Here is a 26,904-nt window from a genome sequence, read left to right as displayed (position 1 = left end):
TTTTTTAAAATAAATAAGCATTAATGGCCATCTGGATTCTCCGACGACCAGTCCGACGTTTTAATGAAGTCTAAATAATTTACAGACATTAAAAGTTAAGCATCAGATCACCGAGCTGTGGTGAAAATAACAAACCCAGATAAAGCAGGGAATAGAAATGAAAGCTGTTCTCATCAACTGGAGGCTACACCCTGGAGATCGCTGAGGACGGTACCGCTTGAAGTACCATGAAACGGTTTTGGACCCTCTCGATTCCACATGGACGTTCTCGCTGTGGTTGCTGGGACGACGGTTGCTGCGATGACCACGTGCAGTTTTACACTCGGGTCTCCTTTAGTGAACAGTGGATTAGTTCAACAAACAGACTTCATAGAAACACCATCATGAACTTTCCTTTACCTTCACACTCTCCGTCGTGACCCAGATGAGGACGGGTTCCCTTCGGAGTCGGGTTCCTCTCAAGGTTTCTTCCTCAGATCATCTCAGGGAGTTTTTCCTCGTCACCGGCTCGCTCGATAGGGATAAATTCACACGCTTAAAATCTCCATCCTGTGTTTATATGTTTCTGTAAAGCCGCTTTGAGACGACGTTCATTGTTAAAAGCGCCGTACAAATAAAAATAAAATGGAATTGTTCGTCTCACAGTTTAGAGTCAGTCCCTTATTGCCCTAACCTTTCACACTCGTGGTGGAATAAAATCAAATCCCAGAGGTATATGATATACAGAAGGGTGACAAATGAAAGGAAATAAAACCAACATAAAGTCTCCACTAGAACAGCGTCAATGTTCCTCTGCAACAGTTCTACAAGTCACTGGAACTGTACTGGAGCGATGATCAGCTGATCTTCCAAAACATCTTGGTATGATGATGATTGGATAATGATGATTGGATAATGGTGGTGGAGAGCTCCGTCTAAGACGTCGTTCCTAAAATTTTCTACCGGGATGAGATGTGGCGAGTGTGACGGCCATAGCATGCGATATTACATCCTTTTAATCCTTAAAATACCATTAAGTGAGCCTTGTATATTGTGAATGAGGGGCGGAGTCATCTAGGAAGAAGCCACACCCATCAGGAGTTTCATCGAACGAGGACTTTGTATTGGTTTGTGTAATTCAGTGATGCTTCAGCCTAAGGGGACAAGAGGAGCCAAACCATCGTGAGAAAATAAAAATACCCCCCGACCCCCACCCCCACCCCCCGGGATCAAGTCAGAGCCAGAATTTTTCCTTTAATTCGTCACCCGTTTGTATGCATGTATAGCGTTACTTACAGAATGTCCATAAAATCTTTCACCTTTTCTCTCAAGCAGCTTGTGTTAGATAAAATACCTTAATAAAACCATGTAGTGTGTGTGTGTGTGTGTGTGTGTGTGTACGCTCAGGTCTATAATCTCACTCCTTTTTTTTTATCCATTTCGAACTGCTGCTTACAAAAAAACGACATCCTCGAATCAGCGCATTTCAGCCCCACACGCTGATCAGAAACAAACATGGATATAAATATAACGACACATTCTTCCAGAAACCAGCACACAAGTCCCTGAGATCTCTGCTCCCCTAACGGGAGCCTTACACACTTCAATCCTGGCCATGAGTGGCCACGTTTAACCACCAAAACGGCAGCGAAACATCACTTCCAGCACAGCTGATGCACTTCATCCATCTTTAAATTAGATTCTGATTAAATTTCAATCCTGAAACTCGTAAAGACTTACAGGGAATAAAGACGTGCCGCGAGAGCAAGCAGTCCGCTGGTCTTTATTTTACGAAGGAGGTTAATTATTATGAATAGGATTTACTTGTGCTCATGTTCATCCCACATTCAGGTTCATGTTTGGGAAGTGACGCACCAGGGAATAGAGATGTGCACAGGACCGTGTGTTTTAATCCTGAGCCGCCCGTAAAAACTACAGAAATGGTAACCACGCCTACCTGAAATTATGACCACTCCCACACGCTTCTGTAGAAACTCTGATCCCGTCCTAGAGCACCTGTAAAACATTAACCACAGGCAGACGTCCCTGCAAGAACTGCGACTACGTGCCCACATGCTCTTAAAGAAACTGTGACCACACCCACACGCACCTGTAGAAACAATGACCACGCCCACACGGCCCGGGAGAGACGATGCCCAACTCGATATGCTCGTACAGAAACACTAACCAGAACCCCATGTCCCTGCTCAATCTGTGACCACACCCATATGTGCCTGTAGAAACAATGTCCACACCCACATGTTCTTGTAGAAACTGTGACCACACCCCAACACCCCTGCAAAAACAATGACCACACCCATATGCGCCTACAGATACACTGACCATGCCCCCACATGTTACTGCACAAACTGTGACCACACCCACACTCCTTCAGGAACTGGGCCCCACCCACCTGTAACCACACCCCCGCATGTTCCTGCAGAAACACTTTGTACACCCCCACACAATTCTAGAGAAACTTTGACCACACCCACCTACCAGCGAAACGTGCTACTGCAGAAACTGTGACCACGCCCAAACGCTCCTGCGGAAACTCTGACCACGCCCACATCAGCCCTAAAGTAATTCAGGCCACTCCTGCGCACACTCTCGACCTCTGTGTGCAAAATATACACAGATTCAGTCTACGAAGTTTCGTATATAATAAAAATGATGTCATGAAGACATTCTTAAACTTTCCTGCACGCTCCATGAGCAGGATTTCTGTTCGAATTGTAAAAAGTTTAAAAGAGGACGAAGGCGGCCCTTTAGCGCGTGAACAGAACATCATCCTCGTCTTCGTCACTGCTCGTGTGTCCACTCCGCGTCCCGTTTCGCGTTACGCTTTTATCTCCAACTGAGTGTGTGTTAAGGTCAGTGTGTGGGTCAGTGTGAGTGTTTGAGCAGGGATCGGCGTGTGTCGGTGAACTCATATCTTCCTCGTTCTGGCTGCTGGATGACGTCAGAGACTCAGAAGTGGACAGAGGAGAGATTCCCAGTGCGGAGTAGCGTGTGACTGGCGTGGTTCCCAGTTCCGCCGCCAGTCCCTGGACGACCCTCCTGGATGCTCGTGATTGAAACGGTAGACGTGAGGGTCGACGTGGAGCTCCGTGTGACCTGCTCTCATCTCTGGGCCGAAGACCTGATGCTCGATCGCGATCTTCATCATCGTTCTCGTCGTCGTCGTCGTCGTCGTCGTCGTCCTCCAGCGTGTCCGAGGTGGAGCGGGGCAGGGCTGGTGATGTGGGCGATGACGCTGGCGACCCGCTTTCGGCTAAGCACAGAGCCTCGGCGTGAGCCTGCAGGTCCACCCACTCGCCGCCCTGCCCCTCTACAGCACAGTGGCTGCTATTCCCAGTCCGAGAGCTGACGTGCGAGTGACCAGACGGCAGAGGGTGTGTCTGTGATGGAGTGTGTCCCCGCCCTGGTGGGGTAAGGAGGAGGATATGACCACGCAGTCGACTCCCGCGCTGGAACAGACGACTCCAAAGGCGACCTAATCTGCGGCGCGACGCCATTCGTCGGGAAGAATGACGCCTCATCTGTCTCCGCATGGCCGAGCGGAGACTGTGCAGAACGGACGCCTGAAACAGACGGAGAAAGCAAAGTGTGCACACGAACAAATACGTTTTACGTTATACGCACAGAAGCACGATAAAGCGAATCTATACAGATGAACAGAACAGAATCAAGTGCAGACATGTATATTTTATTATTTTTGTGAGACATATCCTAACCCTACATTCATGCTAATAAGTGTCGAGGCATTTGTATCGCTTGTAGCTTTCATTTTCCTGGTGGGCGTGTAGCGATCGCCACTGTTGCCGCTTGTGGGCGTGGCCTTTTTTAATCCTAACTGCATGGCCTTCATTCAGGACGTAGTAACAGAGAGCTGGAGGAGCGTGAACCTCAGGGTGCTCTAAAAACGACAGGAGGACACGAACAAGCACCAGCTGTACCACATGAAGCCTTATTAGTACTGTACCATTAGGGAAAGAAGGAAAAAAAAAAAAAACAGAAGAGAAACATCAAACAAGTCTGGGCAAGTGAAAGAGTCTCGGTGAGAACTTGAAGTCCATGTGAAGTGCTGTAGAGCGCTAATTATGCCAAGAGAGATCTTCTCACTGCTCTCTCAGAGAAACTGACACGACCGCTACTACACTCGGCCGAACCGTTCCCGTCCATGAAGTCGCTTTATATTAACGCCGATCTCCGAGCGGCGTCCTGTCACACTCCTGACACGCACGCTGTGTTCTCGTGTCCAAGTGAAAAATAACGGGCGCGTGCATTGAGCGGGACCCGTCAATCCACTGCCGACACAGCTTCCGTTTCCATAGAGACCGTCTCTGCCTCATCTCCTCGCATGCAAATCAGTCAGTAAGGAGCGAATTTTCACTCCTGCAGAGTCCGGAGCTAATAAAAGCCGTCTGGCGCCGACTGCATGCAGAAAGCTCTGACGGCTGTAGGCTAAATAAGCCAACACGCCGGTTATATTCCACCGTTACTGTGACCTTCACCACGTTCTCTCTCTCTCTCTCTCTCTCTCAGTGAAGTCTGCCATGGTTTTTCTTAGCGCTAGTACGATGACGGAGGAAACGCCTGGGTGTGTTACTTAAAAGGACACGTTACATTAACGCAAGAGCGATCAGAAATGTTGTCTTTAATTAAGCCAAGACGTTAAAATAGTAGCGCCATAACGTTAATATCTGAAAGATATTTTTTCACAGAATATGAAAGAAAAAAAATAATAATTCCCCGAATCTGTAAAAGAAAATCCGAATGTATATTAGGCTACTTACTCCTCTGCGGTTTTACTGACTAAGCACTGATCGATCACTTTAATTAGGTGAAATATCTTTTCTTTTAGAAGCTTGGGTTATAGATTATATAATAAATAAAATGTGTGCATATGTGTGTGTGTGTGTGTGTGGAACATGTACCTGCATGTAACTGTAAGATTTATTTACCTGAGCAGGATTATAAGCAGGAAAATCCTCCACAGGTGGGATGAGACCCTGAGCAATCAGCTGACCATATGAGGGCGGGGCTTCTCTTTGAACAAACTCCGCCTCCATCTGAGTCATCTGGGTTTCAAAAGCTCTGTGGAGATACATGGAGATTTTTTATTTTATGTAAAAATGAGCTAATGAACTGCTACAACTTCCTGTGCCTGATGTTTTGTTCAAGTCCAAATGGCCCATTTAAAAAAAAAAAAAAAAAAATTTAAATAAAATAAAAATCTTACTAAAAGCAAATTTTTTTCCCCCCCATAACGAAACTTTGTGCTTATATTCACAACTCTTACCCAAATTACAGAACGTATTTTTAGGTTATTTGGATCCGACGGTAACAAAGTAAAAGAATTCATGTTAAAAAGGGCCGGTCTTGATAAATAATGCTGCGTTCAAATGAAGTCGTGCGTCATCATGTTCATGAGAGGACTCAATCTTGTGTTAATTACTTCAGAATTCAATATTTTTCATAGCTTTCACAGGAGTTTTAGTTCACAATGAAGCCTTTGTGATGGATCGTCGATTCTCACAGCTGCTTAACGACAAGTGTAATAAATCTCAGTTTAATTACTTTTGAGTCTTTTATTTGTCATTCCTTCCCGAACAGAGAAAACTTGAGCTTCCACATAGTTGTGTCTCATTACTTCCATCATGACATCTAGATGCTAGCTAGCCAAGTGATTAGCCTCATTTGCTAGTGCATGCTGTGTCCATATTCTCACCAGTTGCCTAGCAACAATGCTCTCGCGACCATAACCAACTGAATGGAAAGTGCACTGTGTGTTCTTCTTTCTATTCCCATATGGAACGTAAAGACTTTATATCAATGTCCAAATACAGTGAATTCTCTCTCGCTCCCCCACTTTATTTCTCAGTGTCGTCCCCCCCCCCTCCCTCTCTGATCAATAGTGTAAGTCCTGACTCAGAGCAGTGATGCTCCATCATCTGAACAGCTGCAGCAATTATTGACTAATGCTTACTTTCATTTGTCATCATTGTGGATGCTAAGAGAGGTGTGTGTGTGTGAGAGAGTGAGAGTGTATCTGCTCTCTCCTGACACATATTGAATCAGCTAGAAATAAAGGATGATGAAAGAGGAGAGGTGATAAGAACTGAGGGTAAGAAGCAAGAAGAGTGATGTAATGATGTGAAGAGAGAGAGAGAGAGAGCGAGAGAGCGAGAGAGAGAGAGAGAGAGAGAGAGAAAGAGACCATCTGCACACTGTATCCGAGTTATATATTGGAAACGGCAACTACAGAATATTTTATTACAGTATATTATTAATAAAACTAATGAAATGTAGATATCGGACAAAAATCTATTTCTAGAATTTGATGAATTACCCGGTGTGTCACATGACCGGCGTCTAAGTGTTTATCATCTAGACACATCACTGAAATCTCCAGGCCATCACTAAAAATTATTTATATTATACCACACCGTCACTGAATTCTCAATTCTGATTGGTCATAGGTCATCGATTATCCGATTAAACAGTTATCCGATTATTCTCGTAAATTCGACACTACTATGTGCAGAAGACTGATAACTGGAAACCCGACTGCGGAGAGACTGAGCTGAACAGATGGCGCCTCACCGGTACTCCCTCGTTCTGAGCGAGTAGAGTTTGAAAGCACAGCCGAGGGCGATGACGAGCAGCAAGCCGCAGGCCAGGCTGCCGATCAGCGCCGCCGTGATCACTTTGCGTGGCACTGCAGCCTGGCACTCGTGCTCGTCACTGCCGTCAGTACAGTCCTCCTGCCCGTCACAGCGCCACGTCTCCAGGATGCACAGGTTAGTCGCGCAGTGAAACGTTCCCGGCTGACAGGAGAAGCAGTTTTTCTCATCCGAGCCGTCTGGGCACTGTTTCTGATTATCACAGCGCTCGTGAGCCGAGTAACACGCACCTCCGGCCCCCTGGCACGGGTACTGACCCGGGCCACACAGCGCACACCCCTCCTCGTCTCGGCCACTCGGGCAATGCCAGTAACCATCACAGCGCTGATGCTGAGAGTAACAGCCCTCGTCTGGACCGCACGGGAACTCACCCGGGAAACAGTAACCTTTCACCTGAGGGACAGAGAAGGAAGGGTCAAAGTTCATTGACGGGCACGTCATACGAATAATCCGAAAGAATAAATAAATAAAAATAAATCACCATTACTAAAATGAGAAAAATGGTAAGACCATTTTCCCATGTTCCTGTGCGAAGGTTTTTGGTTGATAATGAGAGCAAGGTGTTTCCGTTTAGGGGTGTGCGATATCAAATATATCATCACGATACACAAGGGCATTTTTACAATACCTCGTGTGTATCGTGATATATACAGTCACGTCCATAAGTATTTGGACAGTCACACTACTGACTTATTCATTCCGCCACCACAACGGATTTGAAACGCAGAAATGGAGATGTGATTGAAGTGTAGACTTTCCGGCCGTTTTCACAAGCTCAAAAGTAACCGGACAAACTAACCAACATCATAAATATAAAGGATTATTTTGAATACTGGGATGCAGTCAGTGACTGCCTGAAGTCTGGAACCCATGGACATCACTAAAAGCCGAGTTTCCTCCAGTGAGATGCTTTGCCTGGCCTTTACTGCAGCCGCCTTCAGTTACTGTTAGTTTGTGGGTCTTTTTGCCTTCGGTAAGTGAAAAGCAGCTCAATTTAGTTGAGGTCATCGGGCATTTAAGAACATTTAATTTCGTTGCCTTAGGAAGCCCTTGGGTTGCTTTAGAAGTTTAGCGCTATACAATTCACCCCGCTGCTTCTATCAGCAGTCACATCATCAATAAACACCAGTGACCCAGTTCCATCAGCAGCCTTACATCCCCATGCCATAACACTTCCTCCACCAGGTTTGACAGATGATGTGGTGGTATGCTTTGGATCATGAGCTCTTCCTTTCCTTCTCCATACACGTCTCTTCCCATCATTCTGGTACAAATCAATCTCGCATCAAAACTTTATTGGTACTCGGCAAAAAAAATGGCTGTAATTCATAAACACAGTATTTATCTTAAACCCCTTGAATTAAAGCTGAAAGTCTACACATCAATCACGTCTCGATCGCGTCGTTTCAAATCCATCGTGGTGGTGTACAGAGGCAAAATTACTAACATTGTGTCGCTGTCCAAATACTTACGGACCTGACCATAGGTTTGGTAATCCACTGCTTTTTGATAGCTTTTTTTTTAAAAGCTTTTTCATTTTTAGAAAAATAAATGGCCTTAACTTGAAAATAAATAAATAAATAAATAAATAAATAACACAAATGCATTTTTCTACATTTTAACCAACACCACCACCATCCCCACCACCACCCTCTAAGGAAAACCATGAATTCTGTAATAGTAGGATTTATTTATGTATTTCTAACAAAAATAAATAAATAAATAAATAAAAAAGATTTCTGATGGCTTTTCATTTACTTTTCCTACTTCATACCCTCCGTTATCGCTGCAGTTAAAGAGGGAGCTGGCTCTGGTTCGCACCTGGTAGGAGGCGTTGAAGCCGTGCCCCTGGCTGTGCGGTTTGGCGTGGTACAGGATGCTCATCTGCCCCTGCGAGGACTCCAACACGGCTGAATGCTGGTTGTTGTGGTGTGTGAGACTCTGCAGCAGACGCTCGGCTCGTTCCCCAAGACCGTCATACACACGCACCGAATCGCCCGCTCCCAACTGCAGGTCTAACCGCAGCAGCAGAGGCTTCGGGTCCTGCACACAGCGTGCGTGTGCGTGTGTGTGTGTGTGTGTGTGTGTGTGTGTGTGTGCGCGCGTGTGTGTGTGTGTGTGTGTGTGGACACAAGAGTTAATGTCAGGGTTTGAACGTTTTTGATTTAAAGGAATACTGAAAGAGGTGAATGGGACACTATTTATAGACAGCCCTAAAGACAATAGCAAATAATGATATTAAAAAAAACCCATAAGTTACAGTGCTGTGAAAAAGTATTTGCCCCATCTTGATTTCTTCTGTTTTTGTGTACATCTCATATGAAATAGTTTTAGATCTTCAAACATAAAACAAATGCAACCCGAGTAAACAGGTTTTTACTCAGTATTTTTTTTATTGGACACCTATCACCAATGTGAAAAACTAATTGCCCCCTTAAACTTAAAATCTGGTTGTACCACAGCAATAACTGCAGCAACAACTGCATCCAAACACTTCCGATAACTGGAGATCAGTCTTTCACTTACTTCTAGGACTGGGACTTAGTCCTCGGCTTTGGATCGTTGTCTTGCTGTGTAATCCAGTTGCGCTTGAGTTTCAGCTTACAGACTGAAGACCGGACATTCTCCTTTAGGATTTTCTGGTAGAGAACGGAATTCATGTTTCTCTCAGTTATTGCAAGTTGCCCAGGACATGAAGCAGTAAAGCATCCCCACACCATCACACTTCCTCCACCATGCTTGACTGTAGGTACGATGTTCTTTTTATGGAGCTCTGTGTTTGGTTTACGCCAGATGTAACGGGACCCCTGTCTTCCAAACAGTTCCACTTTCGACTCGTCAGTCCACAGAACATTCTCCCAAAAGGTTTGAGGATCATCATTTGGCAAAATTCAGACGAGTCTTAATGTTCTTCTTGGTTTGCAGTGGTTTTCACCTCATCACTCTTCCATGGAGGACATTTTCCCCCAGTGTCTTTCTGATAGTGGAGTCATGAACGGTGACCTTTATTGAAGCAAGAGAGGCCTGTAGGTCCTTTGATGTTGTCCTTGGCTCTTTTCTGACTTGCTGGATGAGTAGTCGCTGTGCTCTTGGAGGGATTTTGGAAGGTCGGCCACTTCTGGGAAGGTTCACTACTGTGCAGAGTTTTTTCATTTGGAGAGAACGCCTCTCGTTGTGGTTCTTTGGAGTCCCAGAGCCTTTGAAATAGCTTTATAACCCTTCCCAGACTGATGCATTTTGGCATAGTGTGTTACTGAGTAAGACTTTTAACCAACTTCAACCAACTTCATTAATGTTCATGAGTCCACCATCAGGAGAACACTGAACAGCAATGGTGTGCATGGCAAGGTTGCAAGGACAAGCCACTGCTCTCCAAAAAGGACATTGCTGCCCAACTGGAGTTTGCTAACCTGCCAGAAGGCTATCGGAAAAATGTTTTTCCAATATTTTGAGACCAAAATACAATTTTTGGTTTAAATGACAAGCGTTATGTTTGGAGAAAGGAAAACACTGCATTCCAGCATAAGAACCTTATCCCATCTGTGAAACATGGTGGTGGTAGTGTCATGATTTGTGCCTGTTCTGATCTGGGCCAGGACAGTTTGCCATCGCTGATGGAGCAATGAATTCTGAATGATACCAGTGGGTTCTAAAGGAAAATATCAGGACATCTGCCCGTGAACTGAATCTGAAGATAAAGTGTGTCATGCAGCAAGATAACGAGCCTAAACACACGAGTCGTTCTACTACAGAACGTTTAAAGAAGAATAAAGTGAATGTTTTGGAATGGCCAAGTTAAAATCCTGACCTTAATCCAATAGAAATGTTGAGGAAGAACCTGAAACACGCAGGTCATGTGAGGAAACCCACCAACATCCCAGAGCTGAAGCTGTTCTGTACGGAGGAACGTCTAAAACTCCTCCGAGCCGATGTGCAGGACTGATCAACAGTTACCCCGAACGTTTATCTGCAGTTATTACTGCACAAGGGGGTCACACCACATACTGAAAACAAAGGTGCACATACTTTTACCCCTCACAGATATGTAATACTGGATCATTTCCCTCAATAAATAAATGACCAAGTATAATATTTTTGTCCGATTTTTTAATTGGGTTCTCTTTATCTACCTTTAGGACTTGTGTGAAAATCTGATGGTGTTTTAGGTCAAATTTATGCAGAAATATTCTAAAGGGTTCACAAACTTTCAAGCACCACTGTGTGTGTATATATAAATATAGATATAAATAAATGAAGATAAATTGAATAGATTTTTTTAAACTAACGTGTATATTTTGAGGTGTCTATGTTAACTAGCCTGCGTGTCCAGGAACCAGGTGCAGTAGAGGTCCGTGCCAGTGCTGCGGTTTGGCCGGAAGAAATCGGGCGAGGCGAACATGCCGTAGAAGTTGGCTAGCCGTTTTCCACACACCATGTCGGGACACTGAGCCTCGTCGGAGCCGTCGGGGCAGTCGTGGACGCCGTTACAGCGGAGTGCTGAGGGCAGGCAGCGGGTCGATTGAGCGAGGCTGCACTCCAGTGTACCAGGGGCGCACAGACTGGCCCGGGCAGGCGTGGGAGGGCCAATACAGTTTCTCTCATCCGTGTTGTCTCCACATTCATCCAGCGCATTACAGCGCCAGGAGCGTGGCACACACTTCCCATTACCACATAGATACTCATCACTCTCACAGCTGCTCTCTCCCAGACGACCTACGCGCGCACACACACACACACACACACACACACACACACAGACAGAGAGAGACAGAAGTATACGAGAGAGAGAGATCAATTAAGGAAAACATAACGCTCATTAATTTTCACGAGTTTAATAATGAAACTGCACCTTAATGCTAAAATAATAAAATAAAACTTTTTTTTTTTAAAGACAAAAAGCCACACAGCCTGACGAGAACAAATTCTTGGACTCTTCAAACATTGTACCAATATTCAACAACCACGGGCTCCTAATGATATCCAAAATATCATTAAAATATGGCAGTAAAGGGGAACATCTGGAAGACTGAGAACATTTTCTGGGCACAAAGGCAAAGCACATTCCCTGTGTGACACTAAGGACCCGCAGGAAGGTTTAGCACACACAGGAGTGGGTGGTGGTGCACATGATCTGCATGGAAGAGTCATCAGAAGGAAACCTCACCTGCAGCCTCGCTACAACGGAGAATGTCTGATGTGTGCAAAACATCAAAACAACATCTAGAGGAAAATGTCATTTGGCCAACATTCGCATACAACGGTCACTTACTGAGTACAATAAGATGAAAGAGAGTTAGTTGGTCAACTACGGAACTAAAGTAGACCCTGGTAGGGTTAGGCTTTGTGTAAATCATTCCTATACGTTTGTTTTTAAATGTCATGTTAAAAGTTAATCAGCATTATGGAAGGAACATTACGTAGATGGAAATGTTTTTGGAAACAAATTTTCAAGGTAAAAGTATTTACCAAGGAGAAATCAAGGAGAAATCACAGGGCTGTGGTTAACTGCAGGTTAAAACAGGTGGAGGAGGATTTAAGAATGAAATGAAAATGACTGAAGGAAAATACTGACTTGCAGTACTACAATTACAATTAAAAGACCTTTTTAAACTCAAGTTTTTCTTTAGTATGGAGTTGTCTGCGTTTATTTTAGAGAAAAAGGTTTCACGTTTTTTTAGTATCGTTCCTTCTCAGCCATTTTTGTTCTACTACATCAGCCATCAGATCCACAACCTTAGAAGAATATCCAATCTAAAACCTTTAAGTTTTGGGGGTTGACCTGTAGAACCCTACAAGAGTGTTTCCATAAAACCATCAACGTTTAACTAGCCAAAGGAACCCTTAAGGGAACCGCGGTGAACATGTTTTCGATCGGGTTAAATCCGATCCCATGAACTCGTACGGTGCAGTCTCTTACTGCGTATATAGGAGAGCCGGAAGCCTTGCGCCAGTCCCGAGCTGTTGGTCTGCGAGTGAAAGTGGAGCCACACCGCACCTCTGGAGGAGATGAACGGAGGAGGCAGGGCCGAGCCGCATACGCGGTACTCGTCTTTCCACGTGGGGCCGAGCAGCAGCCAGTCTCCCCGACATCCCCCCGACTCCTCCACGTCAAAACTGTGGAAGCTGCAGCGCAACACGGAGCAGGCAATTAGAGCAGCAAGAACACCTCAAACTCTGGTTTTATCCAGCAAAAGGAGTACAATCCTGAACCTGGAAGATCTTAAAGACGTGCGAGAGAGTTCGGCACCGAAAACACACTGAAAAACTTAACCACTGCTAGCATGACATCAGCTAATGAAATTAATGAACAGAGTAAGAGAGTAACTCTTTCTGATTTGATGTTAAAAAGGTTGTCTTATTTAGAATACCGTAAAAAAAAAAAAAAAAAAAAAAAAAAAAAAAAAAGTTAAATAAAATGTGGAATATTTTAAATAAAATGTTAGATGAAAATTAAAACGCGCATCTTTTTCTCCTTCTCAGTGCGAATTCATGTGAAGCTTTTTTTTTTTTTTTTTTAAAGCGAAACACTTTTTCCTTGCCCGTTATCTTCCAGGGTGCCAATAATTTCACATCTGACTGTAATTCAGAAGGAACTGTTCAAACCTTCGTTGCGTGTAACGTTTCATTTTACGTTGTCGTTTTTGCTCATTGTATTGAAGGGTGCCAATCGTTTCAGATCTGATCCATTAAAATCTTTTGTAAAGAACAGTTATAACTGTTAAAGAAAACGATAATCGCACTTGAAGTGCTTGGTGATGAAGTTTGATGTTCAGTATTAGATTTTATTTGGGAATTTTTTAATAAATATTAAAGGGGTAGCACAGCAGATCATAAGACTCTATGATGCATTGAGTTTCAGTGAGAAAAAGAGGGAGAGGGAGAGAGACAGAGAGAGGGAGAGGGAGAGTAATAAATGTGTCTGTAGTGCAGTAAAGGCCAGTAATCCTATCAAACAGCTCAGAGAAGTGCTGAGTGCATACACACAGGCGTTCTGCTCTCTCTCTCCCCCCGATAAAAACACTCTTCAGTGATGCAGCAGAGCTTTTAACAGCCTATAAATCCTCACTTTACACTGTCTGGAAGGGTTACACTAAACAAAAACAGAGAAATGAGAATTTATTTCATCGTCCTGGGTAAAGCAGGGGTCTCCAGTCTTGAGATTTCTCATTTGCATGTTCATGGGGTAGATTAGTGGATATGTTTCACATGATTTGGCAGGGGTGGTTTGGCGGTCAACGCGCTGGGTTACTGATCGGAAAGTCGGGGGGTTCAAGCCCCGGCCCTGCCGAGCTGCCACTGTCGGGCCCTTGAGCGAGGTCCTTAACCCTCTCTGCTCCAGGGGGCGCTGTATCATGGCTGACCCTGCGCTCTGACCCCAACTTCCAGAAGAAAACAATTTCACTGTGCTCTACTGTATATGTGACCAATAAAGACTCATTAAGATTTCAAAGAGTAACTGCGCAAGCGTTTTCTTTATTTACACTTAATTAACGGTTTAATTTCGGCTTCACGTCCGACAAGAAGGCTTTAGCGGATTTCATACGTGCCCTCCGGGCGTATTAATTTGCTCCGCCCTCTATTTTGCATCTTTAACTAGACCCACCCCAGACTGCGTTCTCACTGTAGCTAACACGCAAAAGACGACCCAGTCCTCCAGACAGTACATCCTGTTAGTAAACCAGTTTGGACATCCCCCCCCCTCCCCACGCAGTTAGTACTACCTGCTCGTGGTATTCATTTTTACTTCAGATTTTTTTTGCTCGTTTATATGAAGAGTGCTAACAAGTTTGCTAGCGCTGGCTGTAAAGAACAGTGAATGTGTGAGCTACCTTATAGTGATGACCTCGCCACGGTTCCCCTGGATGTTCCAGGAGCAATTGACTCCGGCAGGATAGTTCAGAGGCCAGGATGGACTGTATATCACTCCTCTTCTCTCCGTGTGCAGCTCCACCGTCCCACCGCAAGCAGCTGATACACACAAGGTAAGAGGACAACACTTTTCAAAAGGTTATTACAGAAGTTTACACGCTAGACGAAGAAGGCGGCGGCGGCGGCGGCTCATCTGTGTGGCATTACAAATCACAATAACACACACACCCATACAGCAGTAAATTCACACACTCAGCAATGGCATTAGTGTTTACATTTAGTCATTTGACAGAAGAAAACTAACAATTCATGACCTGAAAGTCCAGAGAACAATTCATCTTCAGTGCTAGAGTGGTCTAGTCTGTAAACACAAACCTAAGTGAAGGCTGTAGTAATGGCCTGTAACGGCAACGTGGACTGATTCAGTAAACCATTTATAACTTCCATCCCTTTTCCATCCCGCTTATCCGACACAGGGTCGCTGGGAGACTGGAGTCTATCCCGGGGGGACAGGGTGCCGACCCATCGCACGGCACAATCGCACACACATTCACACACTACAGACAGTTTTAGACACGCCAGTCGGCCTACGACGCACGTCTTTGGACTGGGGAAGGAAACCAGAGTACCCGGAGGAAACCGCCGAAACACGGGGAGAACACACAAGCTCCGTGTACACAGGGCGGAGGAGGGAATCGTACCCCCGATCTCAAAGCTGCGAAGCAAACGTGCTAACCACTAAGGATTTAATACTTGGGAATTTGAAAGAAGTTAGTGAAAAAAAATTTGAGAGAAAAGAAGTTTCACGCTAAAACTAATAATAACTAAATGACTAAAATATAACTAGAAATATTACGCATTTGCATTTTTTTACATTTTTTTTTTTATAAAAACTCAAATTCATCCAAATTATCTGACCAATTAAACGCCGAAACTCGGTGCTTTCGTGGGAGGAAAAAACAGAGCTTCTTATCACGGCGCGCTTTTTTTCCCCCTCTCCCGATCTTTAAATTATTCCTCTCTCTTCTAAGACACTTGACACGAGTCGCCAAAACAGCGTACAGCTCCTCCGAATTGAGGAAAGAAGGTAACACCGATATCTCTCAGTGTGACATCGTCTGAAAAGATGAACAGACGCGGATGAGAGCGTGACTTGGCTCGGACACCGGCACACAGACGCGGGGGACGGCATCGGGATCGTGGGTTTGTTTCAATTCAAGCCTTAAACCAACATTTAAGCCAAAAAAAAAAAAAAAAAAAAAAAAAAAAAAAAAAAAAAAAAAAGACACCGACTGTTCCAGACCTGTGATGTGCGCACTATCTGCGCTAGTGTCAGAGCTGCTGTTACAGAAAACTAATCAACATCTTCTGAGCAATCGAGAATCTTTCGTTTTCGGTAAAATGTAATTAATAGTGAGGAATTCTTACTTTAAAAAAAAAATCATTTAAAAACATTTAGTGGAAAATAAAAAGGCTCAACCCTGAAACACAGTCAGAAAGACATTTCTGAGCCTGCATGTCTAGACTTGGAGAAATCCACTCTCGTGTGTGTGTGTGTGTGTGTGTGTGTGTGTGTGTGAAGGGTCTATCGTGTTTCAGACTCTAGGTAAAACAGAGTCTCAGGTGTGCTGCTGACATTTTTTAAAGACAGACCTGTACACACGGTTTGCATGTTTTTTTTAAAAAAAACCCATGTTGAACAGAACATGATCGGGTCATACAAGACTCCAAGGATCGTTAAAGCGACCACATCGCGGCCTCCGACGGTCCCTGGCGTGCGTTTGTTTGGGTGCTTGACTGACCTCAGCGTCTCATGTAACCTGTAGAAGAGCAGCGAAGAATTCTAGGCTCGGTTTCCTCCGTGCCACAACAGATCACCGTCAGTACAGACTCGAGATTAAAACTGATGCTAAAGTAAGGAATAAAACACTTTGGGATTTGCTGTTATAGACAAACAATTCTAAAAATCACTGTTAGAGTTACTGTTATCACACCGAAGTTGATCATTTTCCAGTAACAGCACATCCTAAAATTCTTTATTCCTCTTATACCACAGCACTTTGGTATAACTAATGATTATTTTTTTATTTCAAAACACATCATACTTTTTAATCAGTTTAGAGTTGCATTTAATGTTGACGAACATCTGCAAGACAAGCTAGCCCGTCACTGCCCTGTGTGTGTGTGTTTGCATGTTCTCCCCGTGCTGCGGGGGTTTCCTCCGGGTACTCCGGTTTCCTCCCCCAGTCCAAAGACATGCACGGTAGGCTGATTGGCATGTCCAAAGTGTCCGTAGTGTATGAATAGGTGTGTGAATGTGTGTGTGTGTGTGTGTGTGTGTGTGTGTGTGTGTGTGTGTGTGTGTGTGTGTGTGAGAGAGTGTGTCCTGCGATAGATTGGCACCCCGTTCAGGATGTACCATGCCTCATGCCCGATGCTCCCTGGGATAGGCTCCAGGTTCCCCGTGACCCTGTAGGATAAGCGGTATAGAAAATGGATGGATAGATGGATTTTCCGCCGAGTCGGGCCGAGACGTGTCGTGTGACGTCATCGCAACGCGCATTTAGCCAAAGCCCTCTTCAATTCACGTGTGTCTAACATGAGTACAGCTAAAAGGCCTCATTTACTAACAAACATCACTGCGAAAGACCGTGCGAAACTATTTCACCAACTCGGAAGTAGTTTTCTCCAAAAAAAAAAAAAAAAAAAAAAAAAAAGGACAAAAAATCTCTCCACAAGTCGCATCGCGAATTTTGAAAAAAGCCGCGGTGAAATCGAGCGGTTTTTGGCGGCGACGACCATCCTGGTCAAATCCTGTGCGGACCGATTATAGCAGCAATAGCTCTCTTGAAGCTGAGAAGACAAAAAAAACCAAGAAAAAAACAAAACAACAAAAAACCACCTGGTCACATAACTAAGAAACCTAAAAGCGTAAACTCCGCTGTCCTGAAAAATAATTAAAAAAAGGGACAGCTTTACCTCGGACTCTTAAAAAGCGCTGACACTGGAGACTCCTTCCAAAAAAAATTAAATAAATATCTCCTTACAGAAAACCTCATCGGAGCAATGTTAAATGTTTTTCTTGTTCACCAACAATGCTTTTTAAATCTGATTTGCCTTGCGGCCAAAACTTCATCATAGTAACCTTATCCTGTAGCTAACTTAACTGTCTTCGCTACTGTTAGCTCACGTCAGCCGTAGTTCACGAACTTCATCGAATCTACTTAATTATGACATAACTGCATAACTTTTTAATCAAAAGATGTGCGGTTTATCTTGCTAACCAACTAACGAACTATCACTTGTCTAACGAATTCCGTTTTTATTTCATTTTAGTTAATAGAAATTTTTTTTAGCATCGAACCACTGATTGTCCAACCAGGGGCTTCTTCCAGCCGTCATCAGGCTTCAGACTTTAATGTCGCTTCAGCTGGCAGAGCAGTGTGCAGGTTTTGAAACCCCGGTCCTGGAAAACCCCAGTGTCCTGATCGTTGTAGCACTTTCCCCGTGTACATGTTTTCTCATGGACGATACAGTAGGGTCGCATGTTTAAAAACTGTTCAATGATTTATAAGGCTACAAACATATTCATTTTATTTTTTCCATTACGAAAAATTATACTTTTATTTGTAAAAAAAAAAAAAAAAAAAAAAAAAAAAAAAAGTTAAAAATCTAAATCTGCGTGGAAAAAAATGAAATCAGGTTCTGCAAGAACAGGGTTGGAAACCCAGGCTTGGCATTTACAGATCCGTATTAAACTCCCGTTCACACCATGCTCACATTCACTCCGCATCTTCTGTATGATCACCAAAAGTCACCCTAAGGTCGACTCCGTTCATGTTTAGTTCCTCTCAAGGTTTCTTCAGCATCCATTTTTAAAGACACTAAACCGGTGTCACCTCTAATGTGCTCACTAGAGCTCAAGACCTGGGCGTCTGTAAAATCCGGTTTATTGTGCCACTGAAAGAAACCGGATTGGATTTAAAGCCATACTCACCCAAACAAAGCCATGCCCAGCGCAGGAATAACAAGCACTTCATTAGGAAAAGCTTCATCCCTCCGACCTTCAGCATCATGTGGGAAGCGCAGGTGATTCCATGGCTCACATTGCAGATGTTTGCTTCCATATCTGGCGGTATGTTTAATCAACAGATCGGATTAGACAAACCAGATCTGTTTATTTGACACCTCCATTCGCGAGAGGACTCAGACAGCAAGTAACAGCAGCTCTAACACTGAGTCGGATTAAAAACATTTATTTAAAAAAAAAATTTTTTTAAAAAAGTCCAATCTTTTGCATGTTTATTCCAAACTTCACTTCACCTGCGCGTGAATTTATAATCTCCCTTCATTTTTTTTCCTCTTCTTGCTCACCTTCATCCGCGGTTCTGTCGCCAATCAGCTCGCGCGCAGCAGCGTTACAGTGATGCAAGCCATTGCTCGTGAGTCTCTCCTCTTGTCTTCATGCACTGACTCCGAACTCAGACCAGGACGTTTTTAGTCCAATTAAGACTCAAATGCATGAAAGAAAGAATCTGATGCGCTGTATTTAAGCATGCAAGCCTGCAAGAACGGAACAAAACAAAACACACACACACAACAATCAGTGTCTGGCTGGTTGCAGAGCTGCATATCTGAGCTGTGATTCCTCTCTCAGCTCGCGCTTTCCCCAATTACGCATCTTAATTAAAACGCTGAAAACTGTCACCTGGATGAAACGCTTCATTGTTTCCCGATTCGTTCCCGAATACACGGCCAAGCTGTTTGCACGGTTTTCCATCTCGTTTAAAGAAGCCTCTCCGACTGCGGGTCAGTTTATGAGTGAAAGGGCGCCCCCTGAAGGCCGGAGGGATTTCTACCGCAACAACATACGCACAATATATACAGTACACACACCAGCACAGTTACCTACTGTAAACAAAGTGCAAGTGCTACAGCATTAACACTAAATAACTTGTTACTCTGCAGTTTGTGTGTTAGGTTAGATTAGATTAGATTGGATTAGATTATGTTAAATTAGGTTAGGTTAGGTTAAATTTGGTTAGATTAGGTTAGGTTGGATTAGGTTAGATTAGGTTAAATTAGGTTAGATTAGGTTAGGTTAGGGTAGGTTAAATTTGGTTAGATTAGGTTAAATTTGGTTAGATTAGGTTACATTAGGTTAGGTTGGATTAGGTTAGGTTAAATTAAGTTAGATTAGGTTATATTATGTTAGGTTAGGTTGGATTAGGTTAGGTTAGGTTAGGTTAAATTAGGTTAGATTAGGTTAAATTAGGTTAGATTAAGTTACATTAGGTTAGGTTGGATTAGGTTAGGTTAGGTTAAATTAAGTTAGATTAGGTTACATTAGGTTATGTTAGGTTGGATTAGGTTAGGTTAGGTTAAATGAGGTTAGATTAGGTCACATTAGGGTAGGTTAGATTAGGTTAGGTTAAATTAGGTTACATTAGGTTAGGTTAGGTTAGGTTGGATTAGGTTAGGTTGGATTAGGTTAGGTTAGGTTAAATTAGGTTAGATTAGGTTAGGTTAGGTTAGATTAGGTAACATTAGGTTAGGTTGGATTAGGTTAGGTTAAATTAGGTTAGATTAGGTTAGGTTAGATTAGGTTACATTAGGTTAGGTTGGATTAGGTTAGGTTAGATTAGGTTACATTAGGTTAGGTTGGATTAGGTTAGGTTAAATTAGGTTAGATTAGGTTAGGTTAGATTAGGTTACATTAGGTTAGGTTGGATTAGGTTAGGTTAAATTAGGTTAGATTAGGTTAGGTTAGATTAGGTTAGGTTGGATTAGGTTAGGTTAGGTTAAATTAAGTTAGATTAGGTTACATTAGGTTAGGTTAGGTTGAATTAGGTTAGGTTAAATTAGGTTAGATTAGGTTAGGTTTGATTAGATTAGGTTAGATTAGGTTCAACATTATTGTTATTGTCAGAGTACGAGTACAGAGGCAATGAAATGCAGTTAGCATCCAACCAGTAATGAAAATAGCAAGGTTATGGTACAATAAATTAAGACCAGATTAAGAACAGTGTACAGGTCAAGGTAAACAGTATGATGCATACCGGTAATGCAAATAGCAATTAAGTTAAATGAAACAAATAAGAATTATAGTGCAATACTATAATAGTTGAGATAAAACAGTGTACAGGTAGAGGTAAACAGCATGATGCATGCAATATGTGCAAATAGTTATAATGTACAAATAACAATCTGATATAATTAATTGTAGTATGACAGATAATTGTAGCAAAGTGCAAGTACTTGCAAATATTTGCAGATAATAGCAATGTATAGTACAGTATAGTATAGTATGGTGTCTAATGCTGATGTTGGGTTATTAGGTGAAGGCTGGCAGTTAAAGCTTAGAAGATGAGTTCAGTATTAGTGCAGCTGAAGGGGGAAAGCTGTTCATGAGTTTTTTTGGGTGATGATGTAGATTTCTGTTGTTTTCCTGATGGGAGATGTACAAACAGTCTAATCCTAAGGTGGGGGTGGGAAGTGTCCTTGATAATATACGTTATATTCCCTTACCAGCCTTTTTACTTCTTTCTCTTTCATGAAGTAAAAAAAAAAGCACAGCTTGTTAGATGTTACCGAGAAAATCTTATAACTTAATTACAGCTTTACCTCTGGCTGCTGTGAAGCGCTGACACTGGAGACTCCTTCCATAAATGTTCAGTAAATGTCTTCTCTCCTTCAATTTCAGAATAGCGGTGATTATGTTTGCTTTGTTAAATAACATCACCGTTTTACCTGGTTCATTGTTAACCTTTGATTATGTAGTTCATCCAGTAAACAATCAACAGCGCTCCATGTCACATATCATACCACCCTGTCGCAGATTATTTTCCCATAACAGCACTCCCATGTCATGTCTTATTCCTTACTCATCAGATAATCAAATCCATTCATTACTAGTACACATACCTAGTTAAAATACAGTATACATCAATGAAAGTTAAAGAGCATCCATCCATCCATCCATCTTCAACCGCTTACTCCTTTTCAGGGTCGCGGGGGAACCTGGAGCCTATCCCAGGAGGCATCGGGCACAAGGCGGGGTACACCCTGGACAGGGTGCCAGTCCATTGCAGGGCACAAAAGTTAAAGAGCATCCATGCTTAATTCTTCTCAAGTCTTTAGACAGACTGTCTTTATGCAAAGATTTAGATTTACCGTTTCATCCCAGTTTATACAGGATAAAAAGTACAAAAGGTGGATCGAACTCTTAAGTTGGCGTTCCAACAAACAACGCAGTCAGTTAAAAAAATTCATTAAATACAAAGGTAGGAAACAAAATACATAATCAAATATAGAATCGCAAGGTATTTTTGCATAATAGAAAAAAAAAGATTAGTATGGGTTTTATTTTCTACTTTAAATATAGTACATACATAAATTAATTGGAATTTAACTGAAGATTTAACTGGTAAGAGAAAAATTTGTGTTATAGAATGAGTCAGTTAGAAAATACATTGTAATTGAAACGTATTTTTAATACCTCTTAAAAAAAATGTCATAAAATAATACTTAATAAAGTATATTGAACTTTTTCTTCTTACACTTTTTTAAATTAAAGGACAAAATAATGGACTATTTTTAGAAATATATCTGTTCTATTTCTGCTGATATAGCCTTTATTTTAATATGTAGTCTATAAAGAAAAGTATTTAGCTGTTGATAAAACACACTTTCATTCATGCAAATCCCATAAATGTTCGTTTATTCCTTGTGAAAAAATTACATAGAAGAAACTTTGGCGATTTAATAGAAATACAAAAGGCACCGCTGGGATTCGAACCCAGGATCTCCTGTTTACTAGACAGGCGCTTTAACCAACTAAGCCACGGCGCCGATGAGTACGAGGCACTATATTAGAGCTCAAATATGTTTTATTACACAGTTTAACTCGTTATTTAACAGTAAAGCGATATATTAAATACGCTTATAAGGCTTTATGTCGTCATTAATTCGATTTAACAATTCATGAAGGTCTTTCTCTAGCTATGTTAGCTTCATTAGCTACATTAGCTTGATTAGCTTCCTCGGTGCTAAAGAGGCGGAGGCGCTGGTAGAGATCTGTGTGGAGTCTTCAGTCGACAGAACACACACTTGGTGATGAAGTTAACCTTCTCCAAGCAAGAAAGTGAAAACACCTTTCCACATTCCTCACACTAAAAAACAACAACAACAAACATTTTAGTTGATCAGAGTTGCAGAGCTGGTTTAAAGGCAGACGCTACAGGTATAAACGATTATTTTAGCCACATGGTAGTGAGCAGTCTGGAAATAGAGACGAAGAAAATGGTTACGGATTGAATAACACTAAATATCGCCAAGAAGGGATGTTAAAATTTAAGAACAAAGAAGTGCGCAGGTGGATAAACAATAGTGATCAGTGATTGGTTGTCGGGAACAATGGTTATCAATTTGATTGGTCATTGGGAACAGCAGAGATCAGTTACTGGTCATTGGTATCAGTGGTGATCAGTGATTAGTCATTGGGAAACAACTATGATCAGTGACTGGACAATGGGATCAGCTGTGATTGGTGATTGGTCGTTGGGAACCATGGTGATCAGTGATTGGTCATTAGGATCAGCGGTGCTCAGTGATTGGTCATTGGGAACCATGATGATCAGTTATTGGTCATTGGAATCAGCGGTGATCAGTGATTGGTCATTAGGACGCATGGTGATCAGTGATTGGTCATTGGGAACCATGGTGATTGGTGATTTGTCAATGGGATCAGTGGTGATCGGTGATTGGTCATTGGAATTAGAAGTGATCAGTGATTGGTCATTGGGATCAGCGGTGATCAGTGATTGGTCATTAGGAACCATGGTGATCAGTGATTGATCGTTGGGAACCAACGACTGGAGCATTTCTGAGGCTGTACCTGAAGAATATGAGGTTCATGTCCATGTGCTCTCCTGCTCTCTCTGACTGCAGGAATGCTCTCATGCTGCTCAATGTTCCACAGACGCACTGTACAATCCTACAAACACACCACAGTTCAGAGTATATATGGTGTAATCTCCTCACAGTCCTCTAATACAGGGCTTCTCAAACTTTTTGCAGCCATTGAGTAGAAATCCAGAGGCTAAGATTGTCACTACAATTTTACCCCCTATAACTATGTCTCTGTTGATTTGGATGTAGATCATTATCTAGTTGAGATAGCCATCTAACCATCTGGAGTACTTCACAAGATCCTAGGCAAGCTCCAAAGCATGAACGCTTGGACACTATTTTTGTTTCCTTGATCCTCTTTTTTTGTTGTTGTGTCACTTTTCCCACATAAGTAGTATGTATTGTATGCTCCATAATGAACCATTATTTATCAAACTTTCTCTCAATCGGTAACGTAGCTGACTCTTTTTAATGATCATGAATGTCTCACCTTTGAGGAAGAGACCACCCAGTTCTTATCAGCACTCATGTCCACGTCTGTCACCCAGTCCAGGTGACCCTGAGTTTAAAAATGCAAACAAATTATTTTCCTTAAAAATGACAAGAACGTTCCTGTAAACTGTTCATGTTAGAACTGCTTGGACTTTTTAGCAGGCGGAAAAACTATTTCATCTCTCTCTGTAACTGTGCTCAAATGCAGTTACCTTCAGCACCAGAGTTCTGTACAGTCCCTTCACATCCCACAATGCAACAGTCCTGTCGTACGCTCCTGACACAAGAACAGAGGCTGGAGAGCACATCATTTTTCTCATTAGAGGCAAGCAAAGGTACCACTGCATCTCATTTATGCCAGATTTGCTTTCAAATTACAGACATCATTAATCCTATATAAATGATTGTGTGTTAACTGTAATTAAAAAAAAAAAAAAACTGTTAACAACTGATAGAGAGTCTGGTTAATATATCAGAGCATAATATATTGGAACGATTTACTTATGGCCATATTTGAACAGATAGTTGGACATCCTTGATCGAGAAAGCTAAGAGTATTAATAGATGGATTTTAAGAAAACTCTCAATACCATCACTGGAGAAGGCACAGGAGCTGACGCTTCCATCGTGGCCTTTGCTGAGCTGCTCTGCTCCTCTGGTACGGAACGAACCTGTTTGCACATCCCACAGCTGTAGCGTACGGTCCCACGATCCTGTGCACAAGTAACGGCCATTTTGTGTAAAGCAGCAGCTGGAGATGACGTTTGTATGGGCACTAGAGTTAAAAAAAAAACAAAAAACAACCCATAAAGATACGAGAGATTAAAAAAAAAACAATACGCCAAATAAAACTATATAGCAATTAAGGGGTCCAAGCACTATGTGCTAGACTGAGTTCATTTGTTTCCATGATGAACTCGTGATGTTTCTGATGGACAAATTCATTTCGTGACAGACAGAGAGACATGTCTCTATGTCTCTGTCTCTCACGAAATGAATTCACGTTAAAGATGGTATGGAAGTTGTGCAGTCAAAATGTAGAACGATGCCAGTACCTATTAATGCTCAGAGTGGTTTTGTGTGAGCAAAGGTCCCATAATTTAATGGATCTGTCCGCTGAGACGCTGGCCACGTGCTGACTCTGAGCATCAAACCTGCAGCTCATCACTGTGGACGTATGATGACCTGAGAGACACAGAGACATTGATACTGACTTCTTGAAAGCATCACAGACACAGATTGAGGAATGGAATAAAACTAATGCTGCATTCGACTAAAGGTCTTAACTCGTACTGGGAAAAAGCAAAGAAAACGACTCCTCGACTCGAAATTCCTACTCGGGATGAACCTTTCTCATCTCACGAAAAAAACGCTGGATGGACGGAATACAACGATAAAATAAATAAACAGCAAAACAATAAAACAATATAGCTAGCTTCAAGCAGCAACTAAGGGGTCCAAGCACTATGTGGTAGACTGTGTTTGCATGATGAACTCGCGGTGTTCCTGATGGACGAATTCATTTTGTGACTGAGATGTTTTCATGAAAACATCTCTCAAATGAATCTAAATTTCAAAATCCATGCCATAACTTTAGTCAGAAATCATTGAATTCAACAAGTGCTTTATTAGTATGATCCAGACCACCTGTTTTCAGTTATACCTACTTTTTTATTTCAATAAAATAAAAGGTCAAAAACATGTCTTCGCTTAGACCTTTTTCTTACTTCGCTTTTGTAATTCTGTTATATTGTATCTAACTTCTTGAAGTACAACCAAAAACTTAGTATATAATATCTGGAATGCAGAATCCGGCGAAAAACCTGTGCCAAATCGAACATGTGGATCATAAAATCGATTTCCATAATGGAAACGGATGATCCCCTGATGGGAGAAGCTGAAAGAAGAAGAAGAAGAAGAAGAAGAAGAAGCAGCAGCTCTACCTGGAATGTAATGCAGCCTCTGTCCTGTATCTGCACAGTTGACATACAGAGCGTTCTCCATGTCTGAGGCCGAAGCCACGTACTTCCCGTCCCATGACACACTGCATGACATCAACAAACCGCCCTGCATTACCGTCCACTGAACACACACACACACACACACACACACATTACTATATTACTACAGCTTTCACATTTAAGCTGTGAAACAAGAAACCAGATGAAACAAGAAAGGAAATTAGGATAATTCACCAGCAGTTTACCAGTCTCCAGGTCCCAGGCGTTTACAGTCTTGTCCCAAGATGACGTTATTACTCTGATGGACAGAAAACACACACACAAAGAAAAAGATGTCTCGTCAGTTCATATGCAAGGAATAACACACTTGGGCGAGTGCCGTTAAAGGAAAATAATCAGTGTTGGCGTGATCATGTGAAGCAGAGTTACGCTCCCCCACGCTGAAGTGGATTATTTTCCTATAACTGCACATCCCGAAGTCTTTTATTCCGCTTTTATACGACAGCAATTTCCCAACAATCAGATTTTTTTTTTTCAAATGAAACAAAGTCACACTTTTTATGCATTTCTAGTTCACTTTAATGTTGTGGAATGTCCGTGAAGTTTCCCGCGTGTCATCGTTATTGAAGTGCATCGTTTCTTTTCATTTTATCGATTGATTTTAATACACACATTTACAGAATATGGTTTCTGCTTGGCCACGACCTGCACTTCCATCAGCTGCTACTTCACTCACGAGACGAACACGTAAAGGCTTTGCAGCACTATTTACACACAAACATAACGCAATCGATACCAAATTGTTCTGAGCGATACGAGTCGAATAGATCAGCGTATATTTATCTATATCCATACAGGACAGAAATGTCCATTTGCTTTTAATAACAAGAGAATTTACTGCTGCTGCAAAGAAACTCATTAACGTGGCGAAGCGTCACGCTGAGTGGTTTCTTGGCTTCTTGTGTTGCCTAGCAACAGCATCCATTGACAAACAAAGGACTGTG

General features: G+C 42.4%; 2 protein-coding genes and 1 non-coding gene across 4 annotated transcripts in view; all 3 read right to left on the bottom strand.

Annotated features, from left to right (window-relative positions):
- Positions 1-32: 32 nt before the first annotated feature.
- On the bottom strand, positions 33-19,223 carry lrp3 (low density lipoprotein receptor-related protein 3). The gene is made up of 8 exons (XM_047151666.2): positions 18,535-19,223; positions 14,498-14,636; positions 12,586-12,791; positions 10,987-11,381; positions 8,490-8,711; positions 6,589-7,061; positions 4,947-5,079; positions 33-3,563 (listed from the first exon to the last, which is right to left on the bottom strand). Exons 1-8 carry the CDS (start codon positions 18,662-18,664, stop codon positions 2,748-2,750), a joined length of 2,514 nt encoding a protein of 837 aa, XP_047007622.1. The 5' UTR covers positions 18,665-19,223; the 3' UTR covers positions 33-2,747.
- A 3,043-nt stretch (positions 19,224-22,266) lies between these two features.
- LOC108259150 (WD repeat-containing protein 88) overlaps positions 22,267-26,904 on the bottom strand; it is an 8,286-nt gene continuing 3,648 nt past the window's right edge. The window contains exons 4-11 of one of the 2 annotated variants that reach the window (XM_017458383.3): positions 26,135-26,198; positions 25,883-26,021; positions 24,995-25,124; positions 24,530-24,714; positions 24,152-24,234; positions 23,938-24,006; positions 23,434-23,532; positions 22,267-22,708 (exon numbers count right to left, since the gene is read on the bottom strand). In XM_017458383.3, the coding sequence (XP_017313872.1) occupies positions 22,586-22,708; positions 23,434-23,532; positions 23,938-24,006; positions 24,152-24,234; positions 24,530-24,714; positions 24,995-25,124; positions 25,883-26,021; positions 26,135-26,198 (892 nt within the window). In that variant the 3' untranslated portion in view covers positions 22,267-22,585. The remainder of the gene's footprint in view (positions 22,709-23,433; positions 23,533-23,937; positions 24,007-24,151; positions 24,235-24,529; positions 24,715-24,994; positions 25,125-25,882; positions 26,022-26,134; positions 26,199-26,904) is intronic. The other variant, XM_017458382.3, reaches the window with a different exon arrangement.
- On the bottom strand, positions 22,315-22,388 carry trnat-agu (transfer RNA threonine (anticodon AGU)). Its single transcript has one exon. It is a non-coding gene; the product is annotated as a tRNA-Thr (tRNA).

The sequence above is a fragment of the Ictalurus punctatus genome, chromosome 27 (assembly GCF_001660625.3).
Source record: "Ictalurus punctatus breed USDA103 chromosome 27, Coco_2.0, whole genome shotgun sequence".
NCBI classification, from domain to species: domain Eukaryota; kingdom Metazoa; phylum Chordata; class Actinopteri; order Siluriformes; family Ictaluridae; genus Ictalurus; species Ictalurus punctatus.
This window is presented reverse-complemented; position numbering and strand designations above follow the sequence as displayed.

What these genes read in the sequence shown, in the direction of transcription:
- lrp3 (XM_047151666.2), bottom strand. Translation starts at nt 18,664, where the DNA reads ATGGAAGCAAACATCTGCAATGTGAGCCATGGAATCACCTGCGCTTCC. An exon ending in GGCGAGGTCATCACTATAAG is followed by an intron (nt 12,792 to 14,497) that starts GTAGCTCACACA and finishes GTTGCGCTGCAG; the next exon opens with CTTCCACAGTTTTGACGTGG. An exon ending in CCTGGTTCCTGGACACGCAG is followed by an intron (nt 8,712 to 10,986) that starts GCTAGTTAACAT and finishes CGCTGTGTGCAG; the next exon opens with GACCCGAAGCCTCTGCTGCT.